Source organism: Candida metapsilosis, assembly GCF_017655625.1.
Source record: "Candida metapsilosis strain BP57 chromosome Unknown scaffold1, whole genome shotgun sequence".
Classification (NCBI taxonomy): Eukaryota; Fungi; Ascomycota; class Pichiomycetes; order Serinales; family Debaryomycetaceae; genus Lodderomyces; species Lodderomyces metapsilosis.
The window spans coordinates 2,660,311-2,674,325 of NW_027138159.1; the positions used below are offsets into that span (position 1 = coordinate 2,660,311).

Below are 14,015 nucleotides of genomic sequence, written 5' to 3' on the forward strand. Positions count from 1 at the left end.
TGGTTTGTGTACCTTTAAGCTTTTGATGTTTCATATATAATAATACTAACAATAGTAAAAGAGAACACACACACACACACTGCCTACATCCACAAACAAACAAATAAACAAATAAACTGAGTTTCTACTTTATTAGAGTTGCTGTTATAAACATAAAACTACAACTTTCTTTTCAACACAACTCAGAGGAAAGAACATTTGGGCTTTACCAGTCTTTCTTCTTACTTACTTATCTACTTACTATCTGAGCTGACCAATTTCAAGGTATATTCGATAAAAACGCACACACTGATTCAGGGACGACGACTATGACTAAACTGAAAATGGATGTATGTCATGATGACCTACAAGTCATTACCAAAAAATACGATGTTTGTGTCTTGGGTTCATCAAACGTTGGTAAATCATCAATGATTTATCGATTTGTTCATAATCAATTTATAGAAGATATCGAAGATCAAGATTTATACACCAAGAAATACATAAACAAAAGAGGTGATTGTGATATCTTGACCATTTATGACTCAGATTTCAGTAATGAAATGTATACGAAAAGTATGCAACTATCAATCGCTAACGCATCCTGTTTAATTTTTGCTTATGCTATTGATGATTTAACTTCATTCTTATCAATTGAAGATTATTTCCATCATATTAGCCTACTTCGAGAGATTGAAGAAATGCCACCGGTTTTCATCATTGGTTGTAAATCAGATTTAGAATTGCATCGACAGGTTCCTTTTGAAGATGGCAGTGAAATGGCTATTAAATTGAATTCAATTGCATTTGGTGAATGTTCAGCAAAGGAAAATGTTGGAATTGTTGAATTGTTTGATAATATAACTCAAATTAAAGCCAATGAGACTTCATTGGGGCCAAAATTACAACAACAACAACAACAACAACAACAACAACAACAACAAGGAGATAGTAGTAGAATACAAATGATATCTACTAAAGAGGATAGTAATAGCAATCCTGCTAAAAACAAGACATCAACGACAACAACCACTGATAACCAACCCAACGCTTCGGAATCGGACCTGCAAACTAAACGAGCCAGTTCTTCTTCTGAAAAGACTCGTAGTAGTAGTAGTATCAGAAACAATAGACAAACTAAATCATCCAACAAGAGACAATCAAACAACCTGAAAAACAAGTGTTGTATCATCACTTGATTCACCTTCAACTGCTTTGAAATTTATACTACGAGTATTACAACTATTATGAGATTACGACCCTTTTTCATTTTCCCTTTTTTTTATCTTATGATGATGATGATGATTCACTTCAACGATTACCACACGCTTTTTTTTTTTTTTTTGGTTTTTGCTATTTTATAGAATGGATTACTATTATAGAAATATATAACAGATTATACAACCAACCTCTAGTACCTCTACTTTAGCAACCCTATTACAAAGTCATTGTACATTAAAGAAAAATATAAAGATATCGTACAAACCACCAAAAACCATCTCCTTTTTTAACTCTTTTTACTAAATGGCGGCCGTTTCAGAAATGTGCGAAAATCCTCTAAATTGTTCTTGCATCTCCGAAGTCAACACTGTCTCCACAGGAGTCAATCTAGGAGTCTCTGAAGTAAACTCTTGGTCAAAATTAGAATAATCATGCTCAGAACTAACTTCAGGAATATATGGAGCAGGTATACGACAATTCAAAACATCATCAAAATTAACATCTTGGAAATATGGATGTTCCATAATCTCCTCGGCATCGCGTTCACTACTTCCCAACCTCTGTTGTGGGTCTTTAGTCAATAACGCTTGTAATATAAGCACAGTTTGACGCGATAAACTCACGGGATACTTCACTTCATCATGTTCAATAGCATTGAAAATATCATCTTCATCATCACCTTTAAATGGTGATTGACACAACAACATTTGAAACAACAACACTCCAAATGCCCACCAGTCAACACTGCGAGTATAATTCTTTCCAGCAACAATCTCAGGAGCCATAAATTCAGGTGTACCACAAAATGTAGATGTAGTATTGCCATGCCACATATTCTCTTTACATAATCCATAATCACCAATCTTGATGTGTCCCTTTGTAGTCAACAAAATATTATCCAACTTCAAATCACGATAAACAATACCATTATCATGGAAATACTTTAATCCCAACAATACTTCACAAGCATAAAACTTGGCTCTCTTGGCAGTGAATCTATTCTTTTGTATATGCCACATCAAATCACCACCAGAAATATACTCCATTACAAAATATATTCTATTCTCAGTTTGGAAACAACAATGTAAATTCAACAAGAATGGATGCATCTCCTTATTGGCTGTTAAAAACACTCGCTTCTCTGACCTAACACTTTCAGCTTCATCATTCTCAACAATAAAATCCTTCTTCAAAACTTTAATGGCACATAAATTGGATGTATGTCTTGATTCGGCCAACATCACTTTACCAAAATTACCTTTACCCAATACAGCAAGAAATTGGAAATCATCCAATCCAACTTTTCTCTTGCGACGTTTCGATTTACCCGAGGAAGATTTACCGGAAGCACTAGTAGTAGTAGTAGTGGTGACTCCAGATTGGGAACGATTATGATGGTGGTGATGATGATGCTTATGCTGAGGCTTATTCACTTTGTAGTCTTCATCTCTTGCAGCAGGCACCGATGGGTCTAAAGTCTCGAGCTTGCTCTTTGCATCACCCCTTCCTTCATCATCTGCTTTATCCAAAAATGGACTAACAACAACTTCATCCTTAGCCTCTGGTGATATGATTTGGTTTTCAGTATACTGATTTTTATAATCAAAATCAACAAACTCATCACGACGAGCATAATTATTCTTATCATCATCAGCAATAAATGACGTTTCATTAATCACAACATAATCATCAACAGCAGCAGCATCATCATTTGGTGCATATTCTGCTGATTCAACATGGGTATCACGGTCACGCATCTCTTCTCCATATGGATGACGATATTGGTGCTCATTTGTGGAAACCCTGCTTTGCTCTTCCTCCATTGGGGGACGACGTCTAGCTGCACGTGCATGTGAAGTATTATCCATTGGTGGTTGGTATGATTTCTGTGTGGTGGTGGGAAGTTTTGCATTGAAATCACGGTCGTCGTGGTCCTCTTCGGGTAAATTGCGCAATGTTTCGATAGATTCACCTGATGACTTGCCTGAAACAGGGGGCTTTGGTGGTAGGGACTTAAACTGCTGTTCATATGGTTGCTGCTGTTGTTGTTGTTGCTGCTTCTCATGCATTGGTGGTGAGCGATATTCTTGATTCCTATAATTAGGCTCATGCTTCATATCCAGAACAGTCACCTTCTCTTGAATTTGCTTTAACTTCTTTGGAGAAACTTTGGTGGACTTAATTGTAGCAAGAATCTCATTCGCCATTTGTAATGACATTCCACATAAATCGGGAACCAAATGTGTACATTGAGCATGACACATAATTCCACATTCAGAACATTTTCTGGCACTCTTTTTACCCCAGGGTAACAAGTAACCGCAATGACAACACCACTTAGTACCATGATTTGTGACTGGTTCAAATCTGTGAGGAATACGATGCTTCAATTGTGCCGCATCATGATCAGAACCAGATTTGGAAATACACTTGGTGACAACTTTTTGATAACACTTTTTATGACACAAGAATTTACAATCTTGACATTGGAACCCAGTATAACGCAAAAATTCCCCACAAAGTGCACAACACATAATATTGTAAAATTGTTTCTGGACAAATTGATGTCCATGTTGTTCAAACACTTCTTCTTTTCTTTGACGAATAGCGCCATGTCTTCCAAGAGGTCCTTTGAATTGCTTACCTTGGGTAATAGATTTCTCAAAGTTTATATTAATCAACATTTGACCACAAGGTTCCAAACTCAACCAGGTGTTTACTGAAACTTTTTGAGACGATTCTCCACTGCCATATTCAGACTTGATGGGTGACCTCTGAGGAGTAATATCACTTGGTGGGAGATTCAATGTCGAATCAGTACCCCAGCCGGATGCTGTTCCATAATTACCATTACCACCGTTTGTTTGTGGTAAATTGCTTGCTGGTAACCAACCACTAGCACCTTGATCCTTGGCAACCTTCTTTTTACGAATCTCTTCGGCAACATCAAATAAAGAAAGCCAATTTACAGCAACTGGTACGTAAGTACCTCCCAGTTTATCCATCACTGTCAATTCAATTTCATGACCCTTTTCGACATTGATAAGAAGTTCCTCTGTCCAGTTGTCATTTTTTGATGGTTTTGTTCTTGCCCTTTCAACATCATCGATTTTCACAGTGACTATTGTATCTCTTTTCTTGAAAGCAGCAGTAGCCATATGATCCACATCTCTAACACACGTAACAGAAATTGCCAATTTACCACTCAATGGTTTCCTAGCATGTTTTGGTGTATCCATGATTTCATAGTCTCTATTGAAATCCTCCGAGTTGATGTTAAAGTTTTGATACTTTTTCAATGCTTTCTCCAAAAGTTGTATTCTTTGATCACTTTCGGCACGTCCACCTTCAGCTGCATTACTTGAAGATCTATCTCCATCCATGAGATAAAGATGGGAAATCTTTTTATTTGCTTCGGCATACTGGTTCTCCACTTGAAGTTTAAATTGCAACTGTTGGATCATGTGTTGAATTTTATGACCTAAGGATGGACATTCATATTTGATCAAGTCCAACCTCGAGTACGATGGTTTATACTCCGATATAGTGGAGCCAGTATCATCTCCACTTCTCACATTCATACTCTGCATTTGTCGAGTAAGTTTGTTGATTGATTGCTGGTAGTAGTCGATCAATGTCTGTGATTCAATAATCTTTGATTTACATTTCTGGACAACTTCAGCATTTGATGAATTCTTCTTGACATCCTGATATCCTTGAATGATCTTCTGTTCGATCTCCATCTTACCCCTGATGTCCTTGATCACATCCTCTGGGTTTGGATTTTGCCCCTGGCGTGACATGATGTAGATCGATCGCCTTCAAAAATAAACAAAACAGTAAACAAATAACAAATTTGGTAAAAAAGTGAGTGGGCTCGTGGTGGACTATGTATGACTGATCTGTAAAACGTCTGTCAAAAGCTATAACTGTGTCCACTTTGTCTCTTAAATTTGGATTAACTTGTGAAAGAAGTAGAAAACAAAACGTGATGTATACACTGTTGTCCAAAAAGAGTAAATATTCAATTGTTGAAAATAACAAAAAATAAAAAAAAAATAAAAAAATAAAAAAATAAAAAAATAAAAAAAAACATACGGTTCAAACTCTCCTTTACTGCTACCAATAGACCATATATATCTTTATACACATTTCTCTACTTATTATTACATTGACACTCACAATCAGGCACCGGACAAACAGAATGGGTTGAAAACCACTCTTCCGCATGATGGGCGTGATAGCAGTGATTGCAACTCAAGCAGAAACTAAACCAATTCTTAAATTTATTGTCAATTTCTTCATGCACTGAATTGCTCAATTTATGGTCAGATGGAATGTCTGAACCAAGTGACAACATACATATCGCGCATCTTGGTAAGGGTGCACCACAATGAGGACACGAGTTCAATAAACTAGGTTTCTTTACGCCTGGCTTGGAAAACTGTTTCATCAAATTCTGGTTATTCACATTATTATACCCCTTTGATATGTTCTTATTGCAACGATTACATTGAAGGTATACTTGCTTAGGTGTAGCTTTAATCTTCTTCTCCCCATCAAATGCTTTTGACAATTTTGTTCGAGAAACATCTAATTTCGCTCTGACACTAAACATGCGCCAGCTGTTCAAAAGGTTTCGATAACAATCGATCCAATGCCGGACTCTAGTATCAGCAAAGTACCTTGGACACGCAAACGACGAAAGCAATGCAGCAGTCTGAATATCACTGGTTCTATCAACAAAACTTTGCAACAAATCTATTCCTCTTGGAGTAATTCCAGTCAAGATTAAACCCTCGAGCTCTCCTCTTTGAACAACTGTATCACCAATTCTATTCAAATAAACAGTCAAATCACGATCCGGTAAAAATCGAACCGCAACACCTATCCGCTCTCTCAAGGGAAGAGAATGCTCGTCTAAAACATCCCACCAATCGTCATCAGCGATAAACGCAAATATTGCTCTTAGGTAAGGATCGTCCAACTCTGATGCCATTTTACGGCACTGATCTTTCCACGGACTGTTTGTATTTGTATTTTTATATGCCAAGTACCCAGCTATAGCCGTGGCCATCAATCGCAATCTCTCCTTTTTTGAATTGCCCAATATATCAATTGCTTTTGTCACGTTACCATGGAAAACAGCCCACCCTGCAGCTTTCGATACCATACCCATGGATACCAACTGCAGCAATTTTTCATCAAACTCATCTCCTGTAAGATACCATCCAGAGACTATTAAACATAATTTACGTTGTGCTTTTTTCTCACTATTCTCTGGTATATTGATTCCAACAAACTTCTTACCCTTGGATGCAATTATAGATTTTACAGCTTGTGAAAACCAAGCCTCATTTATCTTATCTCTAGCCGCAATGACTCGATTTTGATCATTCAAAGCGTCAACTCCATTCCATATACCTTGTACGCCTTGATACCCCAAGTCAATACCTTCCGATATCATGGTTCCCTTGTCCAATGACTTTTTTGCTAAACTAAGCCATTTCCACACATTTCTTAGTGCTAGCTGATTGTCATTTGGATCCAATGTTTCTAAAATCTCTATATTTTTGTCCGGAAGAACTCCATATCCCATGCTAGCACGCTTTCTAATAACAACACATATATCATTGATGTTGATAGAGTTGGAATCCAAGTAATTGTCAAGTATTGGCTCAGACTCGTGCTCATCATATGAAAATGGCTTTTCATTAGGCATGCCTTGATCTTCAAAGCTGTCATCAACTGTCACCGAGGTATTATCTAAGAAGTTTCGTCCTTCTTCATAACGCTTTCGGTAGTTGTCGTCAATTGACAACTCGTCAACATTTAATTGACGAGACAGCATTCTTCTCCTACCATGATCTGTAGTTGCAGACGAATCTGGAGTAAGAAAGTTTGTAGTTGTACCTTCCGGCCCAGCTATAGAAAACTCATTATACGGGTTAAAATCAAGTGCTTCGATCGATTCAACCACTGGCATTCTAAACACGGAACCTGACTGTCTCATACACACAAAATTCGTGGAGGTGTGTGATAAAATGTCCGGAGAATAGTCAAAAGACACAACCTTTTCATAGTCTGTTTTAACATCAAGTACCATTGATACAAACAAGGATTCTTCTGTTGGCTTGTACAAGACTGAAGATTGCTGAACTAGGCTTTGTAATACCAGAGACTCGGCCGTTTTATTTGAGATAACCTTTTTTGGAGGCACAACACCCGTGTGCCATCGCCGTATAAGGTCACCATTGAATATGGCTGAAAATTCTCCTCTGCGAACAGCTGAATATCTCACACAAGGACGGAGATTCTTTCTGAAGGAAGGTCCACTCAATAGCTTATTGAATTGTAATATTGGACTTTCGATGAGAACATTGCTGCTAGAGGCTTTTGACTTCCGGCTATTACTAGTAAGTTTTCTTCTGTCCCAAATAAACAAGGTTCCATCTTCGCTATATGATTGGAATATATGTGGTTGGAATGGGTCAACCATCAATCCTGAAGTGCACTTTGTCGCAATTTGGTATGTTGGCAGATCTGTCCTAGTATCGACTTCTCTCAAGAACTTATAAGATCCGCAAATAACATTGGATTCAGAAAGGAATGCAGTTGAAAGTATGGCCTCATTCGGAATGTAGGACAGTACAGGACGCAGAGATGTAGTATCTCCACTACCGTCTCCTGTCTTTGGGTAGTCCAGTATATCCCATATTTGCAATGAATTATCTTGTCTTCCTTTGTCAAATCCTGCTGCTACTAAATTTGAATGGTTGAACGATAACGAGTTGCAAGGTCTTGGTTGTTTGGTTTGCAAATGCAACATCGAAGATGATGTTGAATTAATGTCAAATATTGAAATGCTCCCATTCAATGAGCCAACGCCAATAACTCCTGGACGAGTATTCAGGTAGCTTGAACATTGAATGTTGTCGAAGCCTCCTCTCGACTTTAATGGAACAATTGCATTCGACTCAATGTTAGGATCTTCATGACTTGTTTGATATAACACTACTTCATCAGCTGCTGGTGGTATAGCAATAAACTGCTGCTCAAGAACATTGTCCCAATTAACAGCCCGGGTGATTGAAGCCATCGCTTGTGGAGGAGCTATGCTGAAACGCAAGGAGATTAATTGAAAATTGATTTTCAGGTTCATTTACACGACATTGAATGCAACATTGAATGCGACACCAAATGCGACACCAAATGCGACACCAAACACATAATATCTGACATCCTGTCATTTTAATAACTATAATATTCACGTCTCTTCATCTCTCACTGGTGGAAAAAGAAACTCTATGACGTTTCTTTTCACTGTGGTCATGAATCTAATTTATCGACAGCTTTGCTCTTTCATGAAAAGTTTTGCCTTGAAATGTTGCAAAAGTTGAGTCGGATAACCAGCTAACTTATCACAAAATGCCACAACACTATCGTGACATTGAATTTCTTTTTAGTTAGGGTTCCTTTCTTTCTCTTAAAAAAAACCACGTGAATCATACACAGTGACAAGTATGGGGTCAGACGGCTGCAAGTTTCTGTAGGGTGATCCTGCATATTACAAATAGACCACTTTTACTTCTCTTACTTTTCTTTTTTTTTTTTGCAACCGTGCCATTATGGGCGAATTATATTTCTCCTAGTGCTGCTGAACTGACTTATCATACAATTTATTTTACAGATCTGACGATCGAGTGATTGCCAAGATTACTGAATTGGACCACATGAGGGCTTGAAAAAGGTTTATATAAGATGAGAGGACGGGTCCATTTTGGATTATCCAAGTGTTACTTCATTTACATCTACATCAATACACAATGCTATTAAATTCAAAACTAATCGTGCTAGTCTCAGTCTACACTGCCTCACTAGCTAGTCCAATTAAGAAATGCAAATTCCCCAAGAAAGAAGGTCTCGTATCAGTTTATGCTGATGGAGTGAATGCTGGTTGGGCAATGAGTCCAGATGAGGCTTGTGTACCAGGAAAATATTGCCCATACGCCTGTCCACCAGGTCAGCTAATGAACCAGTGGAACCCCGAAGCCAAAACTTACCTGTACCCAACTTCTATGGATGGTGGATTATACTGCAATAGCGATGGCTCGACCAGCAAACCATTTGATGATAGAGAACTTTGTGTTGAAGGCGAGGGCACTGTTTCAGTTGTCAACAACGCCGCTAAGGATGTTGCATTTTGCCAAACAGTATTGCCAGGAAATGAAGCTATGTTGATTCCAACAAATGTTGAAAGTGGCGAGGAACAAGTCTTGGCTGTTCCAGGACCCGATTATTATGCCAGTACTGCAGCTCATTACTACGTCAACCCACCCGGTGTGTCAACTAAAAATGGGTGTATTTGGGGCACTTCAGATAAAGAAGTTGGAAACTGGGCTCCTTATGTTGCTGGAATGAATACCGACTCAAGTGGAAATACCTTTGTCAAAATTGGCGTTAATCCGAAACATATTGATGATTTTAGTGGCAACACACCAAACTTTGGTCTTAGAATTGTTTGTGATAACCCTGAGGATTGCAACGGATTGGAGTGTGAATTGAATCCAAAGAATGGATACAACAAAGCACAAGGACCATCTTCTGGCGTATCTTTAGGAGCAGAGTACTGTATTGTGACAGCAAGAAATCACGCTAAAGCCAAAATCGAGGTGTTCGAAGTATGAGGTTTCTCTTAAAAGTTTGTATTATTTATAGATTTATAGATCAAATATAGATTTGCAGATGGAAAACTCTCACGTAGTTCTACAAATAACACTTCAATGAATCCTTTATAAAAATTTTTAATACTATATTATACAGGAAAGTTTGGGGTCCCTGCTGAATAAATATGCTTAACCAACAGTCAACGTGTCATCATCTGGGAAGGTGTATTCAGGAACTTCCAAGTTCAAAGGTGCTGGTCCTTTTCTTATTCTTCCTGAGATATCGTAATGGGAACCGTGGCACGGACAGAACCATCCACCAAAATCACCAGCTTCTCCAATAGGAACACAACCTAAATGTGTACAGATACCCAACATGACCAACCATTCAGGCTTCTGGACACGGTCTGAATCCTTTTGAGGATCTCTCAATTTAGATACATCAACTTCATTTGCTTCATCAATTTCCTCTGGAGTTCTGTGTCTGATGAAAACTGGTTTACCTTGCCATTTGACAATGACGTTCTTACCTAATGGGATAGCACCTAATTTAACTTCAACCTTGGCCATAGCCAACACATCTGCTGATGCAGCAAAAGACGAGAGGAATGATTCTACTGTGGATTTGGCACCGGCAGCAGATAACAATCCCATAGAACCAACCATAAAGTAGGTGAAATTTCTGCTTGCTTGTGGGCTTTTGTTGTTTACATAGGATGAAAAGTCTGGTTGTTGGTAGTTAGACAATTGGGATGAAGTTGAAGATAAGGTTCTGATTGAGTCTATAGCTGGGTTAGTATACTGGCAATGTACAAAGCAAAATAAGGAAGGAAACCAAAAGAGTGGATTCAATGATCATGGTACAGGTCTGCCCTGAATCCATAAGCAGGATGGCAGCAAGATTACAATTCCCGTTGGTCCATTTTTGATCACTTGTATAGAACTCTCCTGTCTTCCCATTCCCCTTTCTTTCAATTCAACATACTTTTCAAGTTCAAGCCATTTTTCAATGATCTCACTGCAAGTGACGACATGATTGTATCAACGGATGTTCTTTGGTCTGTGACTGAACTTTTGAGCAATAGGGTATCAGTTTTCAGAATTTGAAGAAAAGAGAAAAAAAAAAAAACAAGCATTAAGAAACACTGTATACAGGACTGCACACTGTTTATTATTCAATACTTTTTCCAATGAATTTTATTGGCTTAAATTATAAGAGGTAGCGCATACACAACCAAGCTATTTGATACCGAAGCCAGAACTTTCATTTACTGCCTTTTCTAGCTTTTCAATCATCTTGGCTTTAGTATTGTAGTTGTAGATGGCCAATTCATTGAAACAAGTGTGGGCAATAGGAAGCCTCTCACTGTCTAATCCATGCCCAAGAAGACTCACTTTGAATGGAAGATTTTGTATCCCTGTTGCTGGAACTCGGTCGGACCCAGTGACAAACACTAGTAGCTTCTTGCGTTGCGAATTGTTTAGAGTTGCAACATGTTCCCAAAACCATTTGATTATGTTGGAACTTGCCGCATCATGAATACTGGGCCATCCAATATACTTTGTGACCGATTGAAGCACGTCAATATCAATTCTATGGTCGTCACTTCCACACAATAAGAGCTCTATTTCCTCTTCCAGAAATAATGATAAGGCATTACCTGCAATAACGGTGTTAAACCCTTCCACAAAGGAGTCTAATTGATGACGAATACCATCTCTCATGAAAAATTTCATATACTTATTGACGTAATTATCCACATTCTCCTCCGTCACCTTGACTTTAGCACCACCTGGAATCAACTCTTTTGTATGTAGTTTCCCAAAAGCATCCTTTACAGTTACCTCAAAAGTTATCTCCAATTCTTTCAACTGCTCGCTGGACATTACTTTCAACTGGGAAAGGTTTCTATAGGATTCCGGATACAATTGTTTGTAATCCTCCTTCTCGAGTGATTTGCCCAATAAGATTTTATACAATGCAGCAGGAAATTGTAAATCCAAGATTGTAGAGTTGTAAATAGCAAGACCTAACACTGCTCCAAACAAAAAGTACATTTCGGCGTCCTCTAGTGGAAAATTGTTAAACCACAACAAATTAGAATCCTCGACATTATGAAATAACCCCGCTTGTGGATGGAAGATTTCCTTGGTAAGCAAAATAAACCATTCTTTGCGGAGCCCACCAGCATCTACTCCAGGCTCATTAATAAATTGCACTTTCAAACTCTTTTTCAAGTTTGTCAAATTCAGCTTGATAGCCTTCATGGAGTCCTGCACAATATGGTCTCTCCTCACCTTAATTCTTAGATAAACATCTATCACAACCCGTTTATCCAATGAGTTTATAAACGCCTCCTCTGCTTTGCGCTCCATTTGCCTTCTTGCCTCATATTCCAAGACTGAAATCTTGCTTCCCAAAGATATAAGAAACGGGTACTGGCATAGATATACCAAAGCATCATCAAACAAGCTGTTATTGATGCCCTTTCCGTGTATGTATCCAATGATGACTTTAAGCTCTGGTTCTTTACATATATGTGACGTATGCAGCTTCTTTTTACTTTGCCATGAATCAAAATCCAACTTTATATTGACATAATCCACAAGAGAGTTGTAAAATACTGACACTGGAACTTTGTCATTCCTCATCTTATTTGCTCGTATGAATAATGAAAGCACTTTCAGGGCTGATACTATTCGCCAGTCATTTCCGTATTGTTGAACTCGAATCTTTGCGTCCTTGCCGTGTTTTCCCTTATCTCTAGCTGATGTGTTGGTGGTTTGCTGTGAAAATGGAACCAGGAGCGGGCCAGGTAAATCCAGTGAGGTTGGCCTAGACTCGATGTGATTTTTCAAATTAACACTTTGAAAATACTCTAACTCGTCTGCTTCCAGGATATCGGGCGAGGGAGCCAGCAGTAGCTTTATATGCGGGTTATTTGCCAAGTAGAAGTACTTCTTTAACTGAAATGTGATGTATAGGTTGATTACTTCGACTGTGTGAACAAATTGCTCCTGGCTGAATTGAGAAATCCAAGAAATGAAATAACTGACAACTTTAGTGTGATCAATACACGAGAGAACTCCCAAACATCGTTTCAAAATATCATAGCACAATGTCTTAATTTCATGGTCGTTGCTCATTGATCGTGCGTGTAGATTCCTAGGAACTAATGCATTGGACAAGATAGGGATTTCAAGTAGTACAAAGAGCCACCTATACTCCGTCACTTTGTCCGATGGGGGCAGAATTCTCTTTAATTGGTCACTGGCTCCTTTTAGTGCAGAATAAAGAGGTCTCTTTGTGGGTAGTTTAGTTAGCAAGTTAAAAGTATCTCTAATTTCCGCAAAGTTAATATTGGCGTGATGACGCAGTCGATGGCTTAGCTGTTTAGCCATAAAGGAGTTGTTGAGGATATCATAGGACCTGAATCCATAATACAAGTAGGTGTATACTTGTTGAAATATCTCACGTGAAGACTTGTCCTTGCCTTCCTCCGATGACGCGTACGTCAAACATTCCTCAATCATGCAATCAATATTTTCAAAAGACATCATATCAGCGGGCATGTGTGAGCTAAGCGAATCACCATGTTGGGACGCCACAAAATTTGTGGTATGACATATTGAGCACTTATATTTTGTAGCACTACTGGGGAAAGTTAAGATAGTACCACAGCAAAAGCATTTGTTGACTATTTGAGAATGTGATGAATTCAGACTACCCAGCCCTGCCAGAGCTGCAGCAATCTTGTCTTCTTTTGATTTTTGGGATTCGCCTGAACGCTCCTTACTTCGCGTATGTTGGACAGAGCCGGCTTTGTCGGAGGTGGGCCGACTGGAAGTCTGTGGCGACGAAGCCCACAAACCCTTCAAGCTCCACGATGATGTGTTTGAAATTTTGGAGCGGGCTTCGGCAGTCCTATACCCCATAGGACAATGTGCTGTTGTTTCCTCCAACTATGTAAATCAAAAGGATAAGTATGTGTTGGACAATTATGAGGTGATTGCAGTTTTGATATCAACAAAGCCAAGAACACTGGATTTCAAATTAGAATGTCTACCTGATAATTTTTATTCTGAAAAGATGAGTTGCCTGGTTTATATAAAAAAAGATTGCATATTCCTCAAAAGGGAGAAAGACAG

At 38.5% G+C, this 14,015-nt stretch overlaps 5 protein-coding genes across 5 annotated transcripts; 2 read left to right on the top strand and 3 right to left on the bottom strand. All coding sequences in view use genetic code 12, as the record gives it.

Annotated features, from left to right (window-relative positions):
• Nucleotides 1-323: 323 nt before the first annotated feature.
• Nucleotides 324-1,178, top strand: RAS2 (Ras2p; the record flags this gene model as incomplete). Its single annotated transcript, XM_067689927.1, has 1 exon — nt 324-1,178. One exon carries the CDS (start codon nt 324-326, stop codon nt 1,176-1,178), a length of 855 nt encoding a protein of 284 aa, XP_067551228.1.
• A 321-nt stretch (nt 1,179-1,499) lies between these two features.
• Nucleotides 1,500-8,299, bottom strand: I9W82_001206 (PKC1; the record flags this gene model as incomplete). Its single annotated transcript, XM_067689928.1, has 2 exons — nt 1,500-5,019; nt 5,475-8,299. The coding sequence occupies 2 exons, from the start codon at nt 8,297-8,299 to the stop codon at nt 1,500-1,502; spliced, it is 6,345 nt and encodes a 2,114-aa protein (XP_067551229.1).
• A 727-nt stretch (nt 8,300-9,026) lies between these two features.
• On the top strand, nt 9,027-9,887 carry I9W82_001207 (uncharacterized protein; the record flags this gene model as incomplete). The annotated part of the gene is made up of 1 exon (XM_067689929.1): nt 9,027-9,887. The coding sequence occupies one exon, from the start codon at nt 9,027-9,029 to the stop codon at nt 9,885-9,887; it is 861 nt and encodes a 286-aa protein (XP_067551230.1).
• Nucleotides 9,888-10,055: 168 nt separating this feature from the next.
• RIP1 (ubiquinol--cytochrome-c reductase catalytic subunit) lies at nt 10,056-10,900 on the bottom strand (the record flags this gene model as incomplete). The annotated part of the gene is made up of 2 exons (XM_067689930.1): nt 10,056-10,648; nt 10,852-10,900. 2 exons carry the CDS (start codon nt 10,898-10,900, stop codon nt 10,056-10,058), a joined length of 642 nt encoding a protein of 213 aa, XP_067551231.1.
• Nucleotides 10,901-11,105: 205 nt separating this feature from the next.
• I9W82_001209 (putative E3 ubiquitin-protein ligase) lies at nt 11,106-13,802 on the bottom strand (the record flags this gene model as incomplete). The annotated part of the gene is made up of 1 exon (XM_067689931.1): nt 11,106-13,802. One exon carries the CDS (start codon nt 13,800-13,802, stop codon nt 11,106-11,108), a length of 2,697 nt encoding a protein of 898 aa, XP_067551232.1.
• Nucleotides 13,803-14,015: the final 213 nt, after the last annotated feature.